At 39.0% G+C, this 22,453-nt stretch overlaps 1 protein-coding gene across 1 annotated transcript in view; it reads left to right on the top strand.

Annotated features, from left to right (window-relative positions):
- WDR27 (WD repeat domain 27) overlaps positions 1 to 22,453 on the top strand; it is a 501,316-nt gene that overhangs the window by 218,659 nt on the left and 260,204 nt on the right. The window contains exon 18 of the mRNA XM_063443196.1: positions 992 to 1,113. Coding sequence (XP_063299266.1) covers positions 992 to 1,113 — 122 coding nt within the window. The remainder of the gene's footprint in view (positions 1 to 991; positions 1,114 to 22,453) is intronic.

Here is a 22,453-nt window from a genome sequence, read left to right as displayed (position 1 = left end):
TATGTTACTATGTAAATGTTGCTTTTTAACCACCCCTTGTTATTAAATGTGAGTTGTAATTAAAGTTTTTGTGAGCATCCCTCTAGCTGCATTTGATTTGCGCTCCAACATGGAGTTGGAACGCAGAAGCAAGCAAAAGCACGGAAGTACGGGCTAACAATGAGTGGTGGAACACAATAAAAAAAATGGTGCTGGATGGCAAGCTTGCGCTCCAATACGGAACATTCAGAGAAGATCAAAAACAGCAGAGAGCCCCAGAAAGACTGTGTTTGGTTAGCCAACATCCTATCAAAATCAAAGAAAAGACCAGCACCCATTAAACCACCAATGACTGACAGGGAATAGCCCTATTCAAATACCTTTTTGAATAAGGGGGGTAGGCAGCTTGACACCTAAGGGTGTATTTTGTTTGTATTACTGCATTATTAATTTTGTCTCTGAAGAAGTCCACATAGAGTTGAAGAAACGCGTTGGACCAAGTTTTTATACTTCATTTTGGAATATTGTTTTTAAAACCAATTTATATGAAATACATTTTTTATGCAGTTGAATATTCAGATTCTCTGAATTTATTACAGACCAGATCTGCACCAGGAGGCACCTAAAGATGGTGATAGCCTCCCAGCTTATAGCAGGGGAGGCACTGTATCCTACTGCATCACACTGTTTTATTTATGTTTTCCTTCTCAGATGTTTAGCCAAATATCTTTTTTTTTGTATGTTTTATAAGAAGGGTGGTTGATTGGGAATACCACATGGGAAGCTACATCTTGCTGAAGTTAAGTATTGTTTTTTGTTATTTTTTTTGTACCTGTTTCATTAAGCTTAAGTTGTTTTGGTGAATTGAGTGTCCCTTCAAATGATTTACAAGGATTCCTTTTAGTAAAAGGAAAGCCTCAAAAGTGTGAAAACAATGGTGCTTACTTATTTAAAAAAAAAAAAAAAGCTGACTTTTTAAAACCTATTTTTACACTGAACGTGAATCTTTCAGATATTGTGCTTGCGGCTGGAAGTGACCGTACACTGGAAATTTTTGATCTAAATGTAGGTTGTAGAGTGGCATTGATCCCAGATGTCCATTCAAGGGCAGTCCACCAAATATGCCAGAACAAGGTAACGTTTTTTTTTTTTTTTAGAAACTTTGTAGTTTTGTATCTATATAGTTATACTGTTAAATAATATGGTTATATAAAAAGTAATATCTAAAAAGACTATGCAAATATAAAAAGTAATATAGGAAAATAATATAGATACATAAAAGATAGATTCTGAATTATTAGAGCATCTCTAAATCACTTGCTAGATACATGTCTCAGTATGAGCTACATATTAAAGGGACACTCCACTACTTAAATACAAAATAAATTAAAATCACTTTAGATTTAGTGATATACCTCAAATGAAAACTTGCATGCATTTAGTTATGATTTTTTTCATTGGGGGTTAATCTAAAAACAGTTTGCAAAACTTGCATTTCTCTTGTCTACTGCCTTTGCAAAACCCCCCTTTTCTAACTCCGCCCACACTTTATGTGGCTGTCCAATCACAGACTTCCAAATGCAGCTCAATGAGAAGTCTTTGCCAAGACAGCTGCTCTGGGTTAATTGCTCAACTGAGCTAACTAAACCAGGAAGTAAAATTACCCATGGGGGTGTAACCATCTTAATTTATAAAAGAGTCAGTTTCTAGTTAAATCTGCACTTTTTGCAAAATTAAAAAAAGAGGACTACTCTTCATACATAAAGCTTTTCAGAAAGCTAAAGTAATTTAGGGGTCTGGAGCAACCCTTTAATGTTTTGCACTATATATTCAATTATATTATGTTTTCTTCTTTTGATAAATTCTGTTTTTAAAGGGGCACTACAAAAATCATTTTTATAATAAAAAGGATGCATTATCATAAAAATGTACAATAATCTTAAAATGCCTTTTTTATAAACACTGTTGTTTTCAAAGCTGTAGTTCTGCAACTAGTTCAAAGACCAAACCTGAGTTATCACAGTGACGAGGACAAACAACAGTAACCCTAGGATTTCCTCCCACTCTGTGTTCTTTGTAGTTCTCCATCCTTGAGGTCAATGTTTGTTCATGTGGTGACTTTCCCCCACTCACATATTCTGCTGTTCACTTGTAGACTGAATGAAACAAACATATAATGATACACTCACAATTTGGCTGTTTTAACCCATTTGAATATTTGTAAAATAATTATTTCATTTGAATTTGCATTTTCATTTATCATTCCCATTCAACTGTTCCAGTTCTGTTTTGAGATCTAAATCTCTATTTAATATGGTTTATTTTGTTCATATAAATGGCCTCCAAATTGAAATATATAAGTTTCTGACGCATTCACAGGTATATACCTCCTCAAATGTGATCCATAAGTTCCCTTGTTTCCCACTGCCAGGGCTGCCACCAGCTGCCATCAGGGCACCAGTGGCCCACCCCTGAGTATGAAACAGGGCCCATCCGGAGTCCACCCATAAGGATGAAGTGTGTGTGTGTGTACTGAATGTGGTGTGTGTATAGTGGATATAGAATGTGTGTTGTGGATGCAGTGTGTATAGTGGATGCAGATTGTACGTTTCGTGTAATGTATGTAATGTTTGTTTGCATTAGATGCAGAGTGTGTGTTTGTATAGTGGATGTAGGTGTGTATGTACAGTGAAGGCAGAGTGTGTGTTTGTAAAATGACTGCAAAGTGTGCATTTGTGTAGTGAATGCAGTGTGTGTATTGTGAATGCAGAGTGTGTATAGTGAATGTATAATGAATGCAGAGTGGGTATAGTGAATGTAGTGTGTGTGTGTGTGTGTAGTGAGTGCAGAGTGTGTATAGTGAATGTAATGTGTGTTTAGTGAATGTAGTGTGTGTGTAGTGAGCGCGGAGTGTGTATAGTGAATGTAGTGAGTGCATTGTGACTGCAGAGTGTATAATTAATGTAGTGTGTTCGTAGTGAGTGCAGAGTGTGTATAGGGAATGTAGTGTTTGTAGTGAGTGCAGAGTGTGTATATTGAATGTAGTGTGTTTGTAGTGAGTGCAGGGTGTGTATAGTTAATGTAGTGTGTTTGTAGTGAATGGAGAGTGTGTATAGTGAATGTAGTGTGTGTAGTGAGTGCAGAGTGTGTATAATGTATGTAGTGTGTTTCTAGTGAATAGAGAGTATGTATAGTGAGTGCAGAGTGTATATAGTGAATGTAGTGTGTGTGTGTGTGTGTAGTGAGTGCAGAGTGTGTAAAGTGAATGTAGTGTGTGTATAGTTAATGTAGTGAGTGAAAAAAGCATGCGTATGGTCTACCCTCCAATTCTGGGTGAAAGTTGGGATTGTTCGTGATCGGTATAGAGGAGACGGGAACGATGAGACTCACAGTCTAGGTGCTATCCTATGCCATATCTCCAAAGTGGCCCAAACACATGGTTGCTGGCCCGATTTCATCCCATCCGCCTTGGGGTTCATCCATATCAGTGCCGTCAAGGGCACGCCCATCTGGGTTTGCTCAACGTCTTTCCTTAGTTTAACCACCCCGTCCTTGGCCCACTCCAGTACCCTCTACAGGTGGGTTGCAGGGTAGTATAAAAGAAAGTCGGGAACTGCCAACTCCCCTCTGTTTTTGGTTTTGTCAGTGTCTGGTATCGCAGAGGCCTTCGCGAGCCCCATATGTAATTTATTATTAATGATCGGGGAGATGTGAAGTATGCGGTCGGGATCTGGATAGGGAGCATCTGGAATAGGTAACGGATGCGTGGTAAGATGTTCATCTTCACCACTGCGATGCATCCCAACCAGGAGATAAATGGTAATGTCCAGTCTGCCAGGTTCTTCCGGATCGTGGTCAGTAGTGGTGTGAAGCTTGTTGTATATAGCTGATACGGAAGGGCTTGGTTAATGCAAACCTTTACTGTCGGGTTGCTGTAAAGGGCTGCCAGCCAGGCATTCATGTGTGGGGCCAGTTCAAGAACCTATAATGTGTGAAAGAGGAAGTCCCAGCCCATCCAATCAAAGGCCTTCTCTGCATCTGTGGATAGCAGAAGAAGGCTGACGCGTGTTGTGTTATCTCTTGCTTCCTGATAGAGGACGAAACCTACCTGATCAGACTTTACAAGGTTGGATAAGTATGGATTCATTCTAGTGGCCAGGTTCTTCGCAAACAATTTCAGATCACAATTCAATAATGAGATGGGCCGGTAACTGGTACACTGCTCTAGATCCTTGCCCTCTTTCGGGATCAGAGCGATGTTAGCTGCCATGGTTTGTGTGGCAAGCCTCTGTCCTTCCGTAAGGGAGTTGAATGTCTTCAGGAATTGTGGGTATAGGACGTCTGCAAATTGCTTATACTAGCAAACAGTCAGTCCGTCTGGGCCCAGGCTTTTGCCGGGTTTAGTGGCCTTTACCGCTGCCGCCACCTCCTCTATGGACAGAGGTGTTTCCAGAGCCCTTTTGACGTCTTCTGTCAGTTTTGTGTGAATGTTGGCTTCTAAATGAACTTGGAAAGCTTCCGTCCTTCGGTTTAGTTAGGAGCGGTCCCGATCTGTCCCCGTCGAGTATAGAGTTTCATAGTATAAGCGGGCCACCTTAGCGATAGCGTTGGACATCTGTTGTACTCTTTCCTGATGGTCCCGTAAATGGACGATGTAGGACTTAGATTTCTGTTTGTTGATCATTCGGGCAAGCAGTCTGCCACATTTGTGGTGGTGCTGATGAAGGAGCATTGACCGTTCTAGTTGTAGTGCTGCTAGGTCCTGGAAGGTGTTCAAGGTCGATCTGGATTTATGTAGGATTTCCAATATTTGAATGTCCTCAGTAAGCTTGTGCACCCCCTCCTCCCTTTCCCGTTTGATCCTAGCTCCCCATTCCACGAAGAATCCCCTAATGGTGCACTTGTGTGCTTCCCAGACATTCGGGGCAGAGACCTCAGGGGTAGTGTTCTCAGAGAAATAGTCCATCAGGGCAGTATGTGCTTCCTGCGAAACCAGTGGGTTGTTGAGGAGCGTCTTGTTTAGTCTACAGTTGATTGTCTTGGATCTGGAGAGCAGGGGCATCAAGCTCACGAGAGTGGGGCATGGTCAGACCAGATTATTGGCCTTTTGTACTGTGTGGAGGAAGTAGTAAGGGACAAAGAAGTAGTCCAGTTGGGAGTATCTGGCATGGGGTATAGAATAGTGTGAGTAATCCCTCCCATCTGGGAGTAAAGCCCTCCAGCAGTCTGTGAGTATGTAGGAGATTCCTGATCGTTTGGAGTACGTGTTCTGGTACCATCGATGTGCCTGTTGAATTGTACGTTTGAGGGTGTAAGGGAATGTTAAGTATGCCCTCCGCAAAGGTCATGTGGTGTTTCAGGGTGGCCTTCATGAACTGGCTTTGCTGTGAGTGTGGTGCATAACTATTGGCAAACGTGTATCTGTGGTCTAAGATCTCCCCCTTGAGGAAAATGTAGGCCTTTTGCGTTAATCAATATAAGTTTCAGGTCCGTTGGCAGGAAGGGAGAGGCGTGATACGCCATGGGTATACAGCTGCCCCAGCGGGATAGAGCCCTAAGTTGCTCAGTTGTCCTGAACTGCATGGTGGATGGGTCAGGAAGAGACGCCAATTACTAGGAGTGGAAGTGTTAGGAAAAAGGGTCCAAGGGAGAAGCCCCAGTTATGGGGGGAACTGGCAATGTACTAAAATAGCAAGTTAAATAAAAGGAACCAAAATTGTAGTCGGTAGGAGTGACCGAGTAGGGTCGAAGTTCCCACCCAGACCCGCTGAGTCTGAGAAGCCCACCCTCTTGTAAAGTATATGTCTCTAAAACCACCTCGGAGGGGGGGGAGGGGGGGTTAGCAAAGATTCAAGTGTTTGGTGAATATATGTTAGGCAATTAATCTGTCGTGGAACAAATATCTCCCTCGTGTCCCGATACCTCTGTCTAAGAGTTCGTCGAACAGTATGACAATCCAAAGGCTAAAGATTTGGAGCTACAGGGGTAGTCAAGTCGCGTTGGTTCCGATCACATGGGCTTCGTCTATATGCGGTGCTTAGGAACGTGGTGTCACATAAAAGGTAAGCGAGCTTAGGTTCAGAGTCCATTTAAACAGTAAATAACATTGTGTGATATATAAGCATTAGAGATACAGACTCATATACAACATTGAGATCAGTGTACGTGTAAAAACCATAAGAACATTCCGTTTATATGAAACTAGGTGAACAGCACAGCAAGACAATGAGATCCAGTGTGTGGTGATTGGCGGATGTATAACTCTGCTTCAGCTCCGGACTTTGGGAGGGGTTGTCAGCGAGGCGCGCCCAATTGCATGGTAATAGAGGAGAGGGGGAAGGGTGATAAGGAGGGGGGGATGAGGATTACAGCAAAAGTGGGGCGTTGGTGGGCCTCCATAATGCGCCCTGCGATGTGATTGTCGCCTCGGGGCGAGAGAACATATAGAGCTGGGCATCACCTCCATGTTGTAGGGGGATATTATAGCAGTGTGTGTCTAAGTGAGTGTGAAGGTGGAATATGACATGCACAGTAGCCAGTTGTGGTGACATCAGGCGTTGGGCAGCCAGGTGTGAAAATAAACATAAACAGAAAGACATTCAACAGAAATTAAACATGCAGTAAGGACAGGATTTCAATATCAATGTATACCAAGTCGTGAGGAAGCAGCATTGTGGTGAGAGCGTAGGTGCACCACGAGCAGCTCGGTCAGGCATGAGGATACTCGTTTAGGGCCATTTAATTGCGGCAAACAGGAGGGACAATACATTATGAGTAGACCATATGGCATGTAGGGGTGGTGGCATGTCAATAAAGGGGAGCTGTAACTACAACTGCATGGACAAAAACAAAAGTGATTTAACTCCCAAATGGCAGAGAATTGAGCAGTTAGACTGCAGGAGCATGATTCAAAACTGCTTCATTAAGCAAAAGTTGTTTTGATGCCTATTGTATTACTTTCAGTTAGTTTGACAAGACCTATGTTTCATAAAACCATGCTGATTTTTTGCTAATTTTAATGTTTTCCCGTGCCCCTGCGCGGTGATGCTTACCCCGTCACCGCGTACGGCGTCTTCCGGTCCCTGTCCGTGGCTTGTGGCTGTCCCCGCCGCCGCTCCCCAGACTGACAGTGTTTCTGACGCTGCCCGCTCCAAGGCAGTTTCCTTATATGTGTGCCGAACCCTGTCATGTGACCCAGCACACAGTGATGACCTCAGAGATCACAAGAGAGGGAAGAAACACCTCCTACGTCTTGTGATTTACACTAATTGGAGGTTAGCCAATCAGACACACCCTGTGTGTTTATAAGCTAGCCTCCCCCTTGCCTCCGTGCCCTGTTGTGGTCTATATTTAACCCAATAGTGCGTTGTACTTTGTCGATATATTTTGGTTACCAATCTTTGGCTTGTTTTACGTTTACTCTGTCTTCTGTGCTCCCTGACCTCGGCTTGTCTCTTCGTATTCTATCTCTCTGTTTCCCTTTGACCTTGACTTGTACTTTGACTATCGTTTTGCACAGCCCGGCCATTCTAAGGACCGGTATTGCAATTCTGTCTGTTGTGTCCTGTCTGTGAGTTAGGGTTCCCTACCAATCATGACAACACCTTTAGCACAATCTTCATCTTACCCATTAGACCGTACTGTCCCACTCCACAAACTTATCGGTCGCTGAATACCCACTGTGTCTAATGCCCATATCCATGGCTGGGTCTGTTACTGCTCTTATTGAGTACCTCATGTGCTAGTGGTAGTTGACCTTGGCAATTCCAGCTATCCTACTATTAGTCCTAGAGGATGGTTGCTGTACACCCTTAGAGACTGAGTCCAGCCTCTGTCTTCCTTGTAGCTCTCCGCTGCAGCCACATCTCTAATCCCTATTCACTATACTTATTGTGATTGATTTAAAAATAGCTGAGATTCATTTGCATTAATTTTCCTATCTGTCATTTGTTAGTGAAAACCTTGAACCACAGAGGAGTGTAAACAGCAGAATGTTGGATATTTGAGCTGTATGAAATCAGATTTGTAAAAGCAAATGTGATGTTCAGTGAATAAACCACAGAGTCTGCCTGGGTATCCTGTTATAATGCAGACTGCTTGACTTCAATTAATTTAGCTCTCCTAATGCTGTAAGTGGTGTGTATGTTTGTAGATAATTCACTTTTTAGAAAAGGAAATTAGTTTTAAGAATATAAGAGGCGCAGCAAAGGAGGCAGGCCTATGGTACATATTAATGAGGTAAAACCTATCAAATGCATTGAAACTGTATCTGTGCCCAAAGTGTATTGAGATATGCATGTAGTTAATACGCAATGGTACCTATTTTATTGAATTCAGACACACAAAGGACTTAGAAAGAAATTAATCAGGAAAATTAAATTTACTATATGCCCATATGTGTATAATGGTACATCTTTTTTTTTTTAGAGTTATGTATCTTTACTATGTCTGTATGGTTAAAGGGAAACATCTTAAAAAAGTATTAAAGTTTACTTCCTGTAATTTGTAAGAATAGTTAATCACGTAAACTTCATATTTGACAGCTAACAACATCCTTCCTCTGTCTTTGATATTTCTTAAACAATTTATAATTTGTAGTTGTGTCAATGGAATATATACAGAAGCTAAACAGTAGTCTCATGTCTGTTTTGAATTCAAATTCATATTGGATTGGGATCCTTTCAACAGTTCTAAGAATATGTAAGTGTATACTTAAGTACATTGTGATCTGGTAAAGTACTTAGTGGTGTTGAGGTGTCTAAGTATCACTTACAACACATGTACAAGCATCCAGCTACTGGTGTTCAATATTTTTTTGCTCAGTCAGCTGAGTGATTTTGGCCTAGGTAAGCATGCAATGCCGTCAAAGCTGTGGATACCAAATATCACTGGGGATTGAAATTGAAGAAGAGAATCTACTGTGGTTTTTAAAAGAAAAGTCAGGATTATTTTCCTTTCTCAAGAAAAATATTAATGCAACTTATAAATCATTTAGCTAAAGTAAAATTCATTAAGAATTAGAACATTCTGTATGTTCCAAAGAGGGATTTGTTAGTTGACAGCATAATTATATGCAGTACTTTCTTACAAGCGTATGCACCTAAAAATGTTTTAGGGGAATATGTATTATCAACTTAAAAAACAAACCTTAAAAAGGTCTCTATCTCTTGCCATTCTTTTCGGAATTACTTTACTAACAGTGACTATTAGTAAAAAAAATTACTTTGATGCCTAATTGTATATTCACAGGAGCATTAGGAATTCCCCTGAACGTAGACCTGCTTTCTTGCACATGCTTGCTACCGTTTTTCTCAGAAAATTAAGACATCTCCCAAAAAATAAGTCCTAGTCCGTTTTTCAGGGTAAAAATTATTATGACACGTTCTTATTTTTGGGGAAAAACGGTAATATCTCAGGCCACTTCATATTATCCATTAGCGAAAATAACAAAAACAGATAAAGACCCAGTAAAATGGATTATGTGAATATTTAGTGGGGTAAGTACTTACCATCATTGTGTTTAATAAAATCTGATCTGTCATCAAGGCTACAAAAATCTTTTGTTTACAGCTTATTATTATTAAGATATGGATGTCTAGATTTATGATCCATTTAAACAAATATAAAATGTTGCATTAAGATCTTCTGTTTTTTTTTTCTTCAGACATAAAACCACGCTAAAAATAAACCATTAGAACTCAATGCAACTATAACTAAGCAACAATATAACTTGCAAAAACTGCAGGAAAATGTACCTCCCTCTTAAACCATTTAAATAAATTACTACCTTTTAGATACCTTTATGTAACTTAATCTTGCTAGACTTGAATAAAAAATGTTCATTGAAATCTATATTCCTTCTTTACTGACAGTGTATTCTTGATCTGGTAAAAACATCAGCACTTATAATGGACATTCTATAATGAGGGGTAATAAAGTGTATGTTCACAAATTTTAGTGTATATTGGGAAATTCTTTGAATGATGATCACTTCAGATGAAATGCTGTTACATTACTTACATTAGCTCTTTTAGCCGGTAAGGGAATTGAAGAGCAATTCAAATTGCACATGTTTTTCACCTGTAATAAATCTAGGTCACTGTGAATTACATATAGCATTTTTTGGACTTTTGGGTTCTACTCCACAAGTAATGTCTTCTTATTGTAAACACTGATCAATTTACATCAGTGGTTGAAAAAATGTAAATTGCGGAATATTTTTTTTCGAAATGAGGGTGTTTTAAAAAATTAAATGTACGTACATTTATCTTTTTATTTCCAATTAATGCATGTTTATAATGTTTTTTACTTTATAAAGTTTAATGAGAAAACAATAAAGTAAATTGAAATTACCTTTACTAGTGATTAATGAGATCCTTGAGGTTGATGCTGCAAGACTAAATATTTGATATCTGGTTCGATTTTCGTAAGGAACAAACTAAGGTCTCCTCTTTCGGTGATATTCAGACGACTTCTCTGTTTGCGCATAATATGATTTCTCATCTGTGCGTCAGCTCCCCTCTTCTCCCTCCAATTCCCCTCCCCACCTTTTTTTTCAACCTTCCATATAACAATGCCCAGTAGGAAGGCTGAGCTAGGTATCCCACTATAACAGACTGGCACACATACATACAGACATACATACAGACTGGCACACATACAGACACACACGACACATACATACAGACAGGCACACATACAGACACACACAAGACATACATACAAAGACACACACACATACAGACAGACACAAGAAACATATACATACAAAGACAAGACACACATACACACATATACAGACACACACGACACATACAAAGAAACACATACATACACACATATACAGACACACACACACACGACACATACAAAGACACACATACATACAGACACATACAGACACACACACAAGACATACATACAAAGACACACACACACACACACAAGACATACATACAAAGACACATACACACACAAGACATACATACAAAGACAAGACACACATATATACAGACACACACACACACACACGACATACATACAAAGACACATACACAAACAAACACACATTATATTTAAGTCACCCTCCTGTTTCCTACCTTTAAGGTGCAGGAGGGTGACTTTCCCTGGGGTCCAGTGGTGGCTCAGGTGGATGGGAGTCAGAGTTCCCACTCTGACTCCCTCCTCCTCCTTCCTCCCGCGCGGGCTCTCAGTATGCTGGGAGCAGTGACCGGGGAATCACTTCCTCCCAGCAGAGATGATGTCATCACAGGGGGCCCGGTCGCGCTGATAAAGCGCCCAGCACAGACCGGGCCCCCTCACAATCCATATCCATCGGGTGGCCTTGACAGCATGGGCCACCCGATGGACCCCTCCATATGCGGTAGTAGTAGCAGGACTCTGTGGAGATAGTTATTAAGGCAGTGTGAGTTCACAAAATAGCAATATTGTGTAACAAATGTCTCAGCTTTTTGTATCTTTTCTTCCCATATGAGGGCAAGAAAAATAAAACAATAGCTGAATAAAGATAATCTAGTAAAGGTTTAACCACATATGTTAACCAATACACTAAAAAATAAATGAATTTTGGGAAAAATATGTATTATCCCACTGTAGTAGAAAAACTATGTCAATTATATGTGCATCCGACAGATTGCTTCAAGTATAGAAAATTTTATTAGCAATAAATCACTGTCAATAACTAACACATAAAATATAAAAGACAATAAAAGTTCCCAAGTTTGGAGAGCAGCTTCTGTCAAATTTAAAGTTTTGAAAAAGATGTCCAAAAGATGTAAAAAATCTCTCTCACCGGCCGGATGAAATCAGATCTGGACCTCTTCGTGTTGCAGACAGACTTGCTGACAGCCGCGTGCGTTCCAGATTATAGATTTAATGTATTGTATTCCTATAATTATTATTGGATAATATTGTTTTAGGTAATATCTAATTTTATAATTATTTTTAAAACCAATTTTTTGGTTGACGACCCATGATTTACATTGTATGCAAAATATAACAGACACATACATTGTTGTGTCAAACTTGAGACATGGAGATGATGCACAAAATTAATTTTTGAATTTGCATAAATCAGTATGACATTTTATAAAGCCCCAATAAAAGTCCAGGTTTGGAGGGGAAAAATTGACAATTTTAATATGGATAAGCTTTCCATATGATTTAATATTTTCGGATAAACTTTCAAAATATTCAATATTATAAACATCTTTTAATTTTGTAATATTTTGATAGTTTTTTTTATATATATATTGATACTCTTTTATATATAAGAAGTATTTGATATTTTAATATTTTAAAACAATAATTTTAAAGGTTTTTCCAAAACTATTAAATCATTTGGAAAGCTTATCTACCAAAATTAAATTGAGGCCTAAGTGTCAATAAATCTAGAGTCCCTTGAGTACTCTTTTTCAAGTTGGAGTCTGCACCTAGGGCCAACCCGGCCAAGCATAATGAGACATGCTTAAATCAACTCTATTCAATCTATAGGGGAATTACTAAAGCATTTTTCTTCAGATACTCCATATATTTTATTCAATTAATTTTCTTCTTTTTTTTTTTTAACCGGTAACATTCATTATAACAGAACTCCGCTGGTGAAGTTTTCAGATGGTGGGATGCTAGGCTCTTCCCCTAATATTTGATCCCAGCAATCTTCATAAACTTTGCCCCTAACATGCTGGACTGTGCCCACTCAAAGGGATACTACTTCATTAATGCAAACAGCTTTAACTTAATAAAGCAGTTTTGATGTATAGATTAGCAGTCTTGTTGCTAAATTCTTTGAGCTTGAGCTTTAGGAGTTAAATCACTTTTGTTTCTGTTTATGCAGCCCTAGCCACATTGTGATTGGCACAGCTTTCATGTAAAAAATGGTTTCAGATCTTCCTTTAGAAGTTTGCATCTCCTGCTCTGTAAATTGAACTTTAATCAAACAGATAAGGCTCTTGCAGACTCTAGAAGGCTAATAGATATATAACCTACATTATCTTACATTATTTTTAGCCAGCAGAATGGCTGACCGAGATTTGTGGCAAATATAGTCAGCAAGAGCTGCAATGCTAAAGTTGAGACATTACTACCAAACAATTAGTTTAATTATAAGCAAAATATCAGACAATGTCCTACCAGGCTGGGGAACAGTGCGTTCAGTTCCTGCCTGGATGAGACTGCGGTGGAGAGCTGTCAGTAGGGGAGAGAGGGTGGGAGGGATGGATTCACAGCATGGAGCCAGGGGAGGATTATCAGCGACTGCAGGGGAATAGGTGCATGGATGCATTCAAAGCATGGAGCAGCAGATTGTGAGATTCTTAAACAATTTAGCAGACATTGAGTCAAAATGAAGACTGCATCAGGGTAAGTGGAGTTCTGCCAACTCTACTCTGTTGTGTTAGCAGTATATGACAGCCCAGTAAGAAGGCCTATCTTTTAGGGTAGCATTATTGGGGCCCAAAAAAGATACATTGGGAAGAATATGTTTCTGTCAGACAGTCAATGAGGGTAACTCGCACAACTTCTCGTAGGATTTAATCAGATTTTTGGCCAATCAACCATAAATCTTGTTATACTTCTTGTTTTACTCCCCCTAGAGGGGCATAACAAGGGGTTAAAACTACAGTAATAATAATTAATAGGGCATGACAAGTTTTTGATCAAACACACATCTCAAATGTTTAAGTTAAAATTGTAATGTAAAAAAAGATATACAGTTGTGCTCAAAAGTTTCCATGCCCTGGCAGAAATTGTGGCATTGATTTTGAAAATATGACTGATCATGCAAAACAGTGTCTTGAAGGATAGTGATCATATTAAGTCATTTATTATTACATAGTTATTTGGCTCCTTTTAAAATCTTATTGATAACAGAAATCACAAATGAACGATAATACCTTGACATACCTCACAGCTTCTGGCATACTGTAATTTGGAGTGGCAATACCAAAATGGAGGTTTGTGGTCACAACCATAAGTGCTTTGTTTGGAGAGGGGTTAACAAGGCCTATAGTGAAAAAAAATATCATTCCCACTGTGAAGCTTGCTGGTGGCGCTTACAAAAGACTGCACGCTGTCATGGATGCTACAGGGGCAATACACAATATTAAGAACTAAGGGTATGCAGACTTTTAAAGAGGAATCATTTCATTTTTTATTATTTTTTTGCCATGTTTTGTTTTATGATTGTGTCATTCTGTTATAACCTACAGTTGAATATAAATCCCATAAATAGAAAAGAAATGTATTTTGCCTGCTCACTTATGTTTTCTTAAAAAATGGTACATATATTACCAATTCTCCAAGGGTATGCAAACATTTGAGCACAAATGTAGTTTAATTATTTTTTTTTATTGCAAAATACTGCCCCAGCTAACCCTATGGATGAGCTTCTACTGCCAGAATTAAAGCCCTTTTATCAGAAAGGATTTCCGTTTCACTGAGTCTAATTACCTAGTTAGGTGTAATTTACAGAAACAATGTAACTGTTTTCAATAAAACAATATAAACGGCTCATAAAAATACATGTACACCACAAAAAAAAAACAATCTGTGTTGCACAACCCTTTTTATGTTAGTTTGTTTTGGTAGAACTCTACTTACTGGATTTTGTAGCTTTTTAGTAAAATGTGTTCTTGATTGAAAGTTAAGCATATGGTCAATTTTTTTTTTTTTTCGGGACTGTGACAACTGATGGGTAATTGTGTCAGAAAGGCCATATATTGCCTAAGATTAACAATTTTGTGAGACAAAATAGTCTCTCCTCTGCCATAGTTATATATTTGGATTGCATTTGAATCTCAAGGAAATTTGAATCTCACACAAATAACTTTCACAAAGAATCTATAGTTGTAAAAGTCTCAGAAGTGACATAATTGCTTTAGTATGCAGTATGTATAAAGATCCAGTTGGAAAGAATTCACAGATCTCCATCAGTCACAGAACCAACCATTATTGGGACAAAAAAAAATATTTAAGAAGCAGCCTAGTTGGTTCTATAGTTGCAGAATAGTGGTGGTAGGAAAGACAGCACACTTTTTAATGATAGTTCATTCCCACACATATTTTGGGTAAGATTTTACTTTATTGCAAATATTTAAGCTGGTTATTTTACAGACCATAATGTTACATTGCTGTAATATAATATATATGTTTTTACTACATAAACATAGGGTTGTCTACAGCTAGAGTTTGTTAAATGGTTTTTGACCATCCAATTAATTGGCCTTAACCATGATGATATTTTAAAGACTTGCTCAATATTTCCAGTGCAAGTACTAATATAGATTACTGCTACATGCTTAGATAAGATATCCTATGAAGTTGTATCAATAGAAATGAATTATTATCCCTACATGCATTACAATTAATTATTTCTGATAAAATGTTTATATTATAGGCAATTAGTAAACCACTGCAAGTCAATGAACAAATATTGTACTGCTTTATTGATTAGCCTCTAGGAAATAAATAACAATCCTGCAAACAATGAAGTTTCCAGTCTTTTTTAAAATTACCACTCTTTCCCCTCCACCCCCTTTTCTCTTCTTACTTCTTGATATCAATTTATCTTGCGTCATAGTTTAGCAGATGACACAGCGTTCATTAATCAAATTTGCCTTCATTTTCCCATCTCCTCATTGCCCCTCCCTCAAACTGTCCAGCTTATCCTCTCATTAAATCTCTACCAAAACAATCCAAAACCAGACCAACTACGCAGACACAGTCACACACCCTGTCACCACCATGACCTCCCTCCCAAGGCCCAGGGACACCATGGTACAAAATATAAACACACATAATAAAAAATACATTATGAGCTCCAATTAGCTGTTACACTTATTTATTACAGATCACAATCTGCCCATCTCAAATTGTATTGTTCCACTGGTCCCCTAGAATTATGAATAGGATATTCCAAATCTCCTTATTTATTCACACCAATATACCATTAACAAATAGTTCTTTATCCATGTTAATAAGGCGAATCAGAAGTGATTTTTTGAAAAGTTTGATATCCAATATTTATATGGAATAAGCTTAACAATGCCAGATATAAGACAACATCTGAATCCATAAATTTCTTTATATGCCTAAAATATATTTCTAAATTCTTATTCATTTTTAGGCATTTCCAAACCATATATAAAAAGATCTCCTCCCTCAGCCCCACACCTCCAACAACTATCACATAAGAGTAAGCCAATCCTAAAGAGATCCATAAATTACTGGGCTTCATACCAGCTTCCCAATGATTTACAAGATTGTTCCTGATATTTATCTACCTCTGAACAAGCTCAATTTAAAACTTTATTTCTAATGCACTAAGTCCAATAAAATAGCTAAATTGTTCTGTCGTATCATACAAAAGTGTAACCTCGAAGTGTTAGGCAATTGAAAAGGCTATTACAACATTACACTATGTTGCATTTTAGTGATACAAGCTGGATCCCTGTCCCTATTTGCATTTCATAATATCCTACAATAGTGTAGCAGATCTGGACCCTGCAATTTCTTCAGGATTCTATATGCTCTAGAGTAGACAAAGACAAAGTTGCATCTAAGAGATTTTACGTTATAATAATAACAACTAGTATTTATATAGCGTCTTTCTTCCAATTTCTTCCAGCGCTTTTCAGCGCACGCTCTCAGAATTAACCAAATCGGCAGCTGAATAGTAATAGATGTTATTATTACCCAATTGATGGTACTCATTTTATCGACATCGGAAGGATGAAGGGCTGAGTTGATTTGAACCTGTGACCTTGCATTTTGAACAGGCTTTGTAGTTAGGGAATTTAACAAACCTCACCGGCTGGGAGGTAATGTATTATTACCTGTAATTAGATACAGAAGGCTCAGTAGATTTGCTATCCCACTTTTTCCTGTAGTCTTATCCCATGCTCACTTGGAAGGTCCCAATGTTGAATGGTTCATTACAGATATATTTCACCCTTTTTCGCTTACATTAAGTTTTACTTTCCCACATTCCAACTTTTTACGATGTTTTCCGCTTACCATCCCCATGGGACTTCAGAAATGTAAATATTTAAATATTCTTGTTCTAGGGGAATCCAAGGCTTAGCGGCAGATGTAGTCCATTGCTCCACAGTAGAAAGATATAGGCTGAGCTAGGTGACACCTTTATTTCATGTTTAAAGGAAGGCTGAGGCCTAAGGTAACTCACCCCAACTCACTTTGTAATGTTTATGAGACTGTAAAACCAAGAGGCCAAAAGAAAGCCTGTTGCTTGTAAGGAGATTGTGCCCTGCAGGGCAAACTAATGTGGTGTTAAATCAGGAAAGCCAACAAACAGCACCGTGCCTTTTGGAGACTCTGTGGTAAATCTAAAATGGACACTGTGAAGTCATTTGCACCTCCCAGCAACATGGAAAATAGTATGTTGTAAAAGTTGAACTCGTGGGGCGTGATGATATGCGCAACGTAACGGCTACATGTACGCGCCGCTCAAGGGAAAGGTGCTGAATGGTGAAGTGGTGAGAGGACGGGAGGAGAAGCTGGAATGTAATCGCTCCAAATGGCCGTATCTTGCATTAGCATGGTCTAAACCAGGGGTAGTCAACCTTTTTATACCTACTGCCCACTAATGCATCTTTCTTGATGGAAAACTTTCCTTACCGACCACCAGTTTTCATTTTTTTTTAGCGCAACTGCAGAATATTTTTTAGAAAGGAAGTTGTTTAAAACAAAAAAGTACTTAAATGTATCTTTTTATTTCTACTTTATGCATGTTTATAATGGTTTTTAATAACTTTATAAAGTTTAATGAGAAAACAATAAAGTAAATTGAAATTACCTGTAGCATTAACCTTGAGGTTAATGCTGTGAGACTAAATATTTAATATCTGGTTCAAGTATCTCCACTTTGAGGACCTGATACTTCTCAATGTAATCTACTTTATAAATAAAGCTGTATTACTTGAGCTTTTTTAACAGGCACACACTCGCTACATCCCCTATACACAATATGCCCCCTGTACACACACACTCTCTACAGCCCTAGCCACACATATTACACCACAAGCATAACACAACTGAAGCCAACATTTACACAATATGAGGCAGTGAACATATAAAATCCTGATTTATAGCAGACAGGCATATTCCTAAGATCTACTCTGACTCTCTCAGCACGGGGAAAAAAAAAGATAAGTAAATGTAGCGGACCCTGGGTAACCCGATCGGTGACCTCTGCTATTACCTTCCTTCAGCCACTTAGGAACCACTTTAGAATATAAAGAGACCCATTTCTCCACAGTAACTGGACGACACACAGCTCTGGAGGTACAGCACAATTTTATTGTGACACACGGCTTTTATGCATAGCCCAATGAAAGGGGTCTTCCACACACATAAACGGGGGTTATCCCAAGATCCTCTATGCTTGGGGAGGGTCGCTGTTCCTTTGTCTCCCAAATATGGAAAGCCCGCCACTCCGGCTAGGGGGTCTCCTGCACAGGACTACGGGCGGGGGGTAGCCAAGATGTGGGAAAAGAGACCATCCCTTTGTCTCCCAGGCGCAGAGAAGCCTGTCAAACCAGCCAGTGCCCCAAAAGTGTCCCCACCAATCTCAGGTGACCTCACACTGGCACATTCTCTGAGCAATCTCTGTTCGCGAGATTCCTGTGCTGAAACCTGCAAGGGAAGCGTCACCTTTTGGGGTACGAATGCTCCCACCAATCTCAGGTGACCTCACACTGGCACATTCTCCGAGCAATCTCTGTTCGCGAGATTCCTGTGCTGAAACCTGCAAGGGAAGCGTCACCTTTCGGGGTACGAATGCTCCCACTGGTTGGCGTTCGTCTACATGAAATGGCGGCCACCCAGGGCAGCACTCATTAAATACTTCCCTCGCGCTTTCTCACTTATGTTGCAAGTGTGAACGTTCTAATTAATTGGTGGGAGCGTTTCAAAGGGTGGTCCTTGTTCCGGAGACGAACGAGTCGGGAAATAATCCATGAATACTCCCCCTGGCTGGCGTTCATCTATACGAAATGGCGGCCACCCAGGGGAGCACTCATTGTTTCCATTGCGGTTTCGCAACTATATGAGAAGTGAGAACATTCTACTTGAACGTTCTAACTAGCATTCTAAATGGGATTTTGGGTGGTCCCCGTTCCGGAGATGAATTAGTTCCTTTCGTAGGAGCACTCCCGAACTGGGTGCGGTCTACAATACACGAAACACAGGGAAAACCACACAATGCCAGGGGAGAGCACCCGAAAAAGCATTAAGTAACACTATCTAAGCTGTGATATTCATTCTTTATTGTACTAGAGGTCTCCTGAAAATGGCTTGTATCTGCTTTGTAGATTAACTGACATTAGTGACTCCCCAAGCTTTTAAAGAATTATAAGTTCTTATAGTCAAAAGTTAAAAACTTACCAGAGGCTTCCTGAAATTGGCTTTTATCTGCTTTTTAGATTAATTGATTTTAGTGATTTTGTAAGCCCCTAAAGAAGATAATACTATTATAAGTTATTAATGTTAAAGTTCAAAATCTGAGCTATTCCTTCTACATGTAGGAAAAGCGTCATGCAACAGAAGAAATATAGAAAGAAGTATAAGGCAATTTTGATTGCAAACTTCCCTCCACCTATTGCTCCACATACCCTACAGGTAACCCTGCACACTCTCATTTAAAGGTCTCAAAATCAGACAATTATCTTAAGTTAATATGGCTCCAAAAGGAGAAAGAGAGAGAAAATAATCTCTCTAATCCTAATCCTACTAAATAAACCAGCAATTACAAATCCAGACATTAAAAGGCTATCTCAGACTACCGAGTTGTGTACATCATTAGCAGGGGGGAGATCTACACCCATCCTATAATGTAGAAGATGACTCCATGGTCAGTGATCCTCCCATGTTCCATCAAAGCATCTCAGAAATGCTAGATAATTTATAATAAAAAAAAAGAAGAAAGTTATACCGCTTACTACCACACCGTCTTTACAAGCAGACACTCTGGACAAGGTACAATATGAATACAAGATACTACAAACAGAAAATCTACAGATGGACAAAAAAATTAAATATCTAGAAAATAAAGTCACAGGTCTGGAAGACAGAGGGCGGATAAAAAAAAAATGTAAGAATCAGACGTGTTAGTGAATCAGTCACCCAGGAATAACTTTGTCTATACTTAAGCGATTTATTGAATTTGTTGATCGCTCCTGGAAAACTGGAAATAAATCTCTTTGAGAGATATCATCGGCTTACATACTTTACAGCTACAGACAAGAGGTTTCCATGGGACATTCTTATAAGATTCTTAGAAATCATTTTGGAGTAATTATAAAGAAATGAAGGTATTCCAGGACATTTCATATGCTACAAGAACTGCAAGAATTCAATTTACAGATCAAACAAATTCTATGGTCGAATGGACTAAGATATAGATGGTTATATCCAGCTTTATAGCCTGTTCCTTCTCGGATCCTAAAGCACTACAGGAGAATCTGATGCTCTGGAATATTGTCACGAAGCCTGGAAAATCTAGTCAATTGCTCTTTAACTCCCTTTTTCATTCTATCATGATACAGAAATTTTGAATCTCTATTAATAATACCAGATACAAATTCACTAATGCCTTAGGATAAGCAGCGACGTGATTCACAAATGTGTACACAAAGGGTGTTAAACCCAGACAGTTTATGTTTTTATCTACTACCACATAATTTATCTTCATCTAATTAATGTTTTTTTTTTTGTTTGTTTGTTTGTTTCCACCTCCCCTTCCCTAAGTAATACACGTAAATAAAATTATTCTGAGTCAAAATAGAACTGTAGAGAAAGAAAAAAGAAGGGGAAAAGCAATATTATTAGTTAACACAGAAGATATTTGAGATGATTGTAATATTATTCTAGCATATTGCTAGACACAAATCACAGTGTTATTATAGCATTTAAGCCCTATGGATTTATTTGTTTTGTTATGAGCACTATTGAATTACTAGACACAAATTAAATGAGAGGGAACCTAACAAGTTTTTTTCTTTTTCTCTCTTTCTCTTCCTTCTCTCTCTCTCTCTCTCTCTCTCTCTCTCTCTCTCTCTCTCTCTCTCTCTCTCTCTCTCTCTCTCCCTGTGACTAGGCTGAAGGGATAGATATAGCTTGGTTGCTTCATCTAAGTGTTGCTTCTAAGTGTGTGTGTGGTTGGAGATATTCTGGAGAGTTTTACAGAAGCTTCAACTGTCTAAGAGTTGTGCTAAGAGTTTTTCTTTTCTACTGTTACAGGTAAGATTCATCTGTAGGAAAAGGTTACTGACTGCACAAGGTTTGATTTCCTGTTGGTAATTACAAGGCATTTGATTTGATTAGGTAGCTACTTGCTATTGATTGCTGTTTAAATTAGCTATTGTTTGCTAATAAGCAGAGGCCTACCCAGGTGTTAAACATTCCTAGTGGGAGGTGATTTTAGGAGTATATAAGGGTAGTTGTCATTAGCTTGGCTAATATAGCTTGGTTGCTTCATCTAAGTGTTGCTTCTAAGTGTGTGTGTGGTTGGAGATATTCTGGAGAGTGTTGCTTCTAAGTGTGTGTGTGTGGTTGGAGATATTCTGGAGATAACCTGGAGGTAATCTGAGGTATTCAGGAGGATAAATAAAAAGGTAAGGTTTGTTTGATTTAAATTATTCACCTCATTGGAATGGCAGACTTAGTTCAGTGTAATAGTTGCTTTGCATTTGTTTCACGTTCCACTTTTTGGAGGTTTGGTTGTTGTCTAATCTGTAGACAGTTCTCTATCTTGCGGCAGGAGATTGTATTTTTGAAATCTGAGATTTGTAAATTATCTGGTAAACAAACTCAGGCTGGAACTGCTGCAAAGCCACTGCCGCAGAGACATACTAGGAATGGCAGATGGATTACTGTAGGATCTGGTAGACTTGGAGTTGTGGATAAAAGGCATATTGCACAGTCTGTTGCTCTACATAATTCATTTTCTGCACTTTCAGAGTGTAGTGGTGTTGTGCAGAGAGGCACTAAGGCTAGTTGTGTTGTGCAGAGAGGCACTGAGGCTAGTGGTGTTGGGCAGAGAGGCACTGAGGCTAGTGGTGTTGGGCAGAGAGGCTTGAAGACTATGGTGAGGCCTAATAGAAAGCAGTTGTTGTTGGGGGATTCCATCATAAGAGGTGTGGAGATGGGCAATGGTGGTCTTGTGAGGTGTCTTCCCGGAGCTACTGCTCACAGAGACAGAAGACGTATCTGTAATATTGTTAAGCAAGCAAAGCAGGAAGGGGAATTGGATGTACTTGTCCATTTAGGGACAAATGACTTGGCTTGCAATGAGGTTTCAGAGGTTAAGGAAGTTTTTAGTGTTTTTGCCAATGATACGGCAGGTTGCTTCCACACTGTCATTCTCTGAAGTTCTGCCTGTGCATAACACTCAGAACGACAGGCGGATGCGTATTAGGGACTTTAACTTGTGGCTTGG

This window comes from Pelobates fuscus, chromosome 2, assembly GCF_036172605.1.
Source record: "Pelobates fuscus isolate aPelFus1 chromosome 2, aPelFus1.pri, whole genome shotgun sequence".
Classification (NCBI taxonomy): Eukaryota; Metazoa; Chordata; class Amphibia; order Anura; family Pelobatidae; genus Pelobates; species Pelobates fuscus.
The sequence above is the reverse complement of the archived record's forward strand: the minus strand, read 5'-3'. Positions and strand labels throughout refer to the sequence as shown.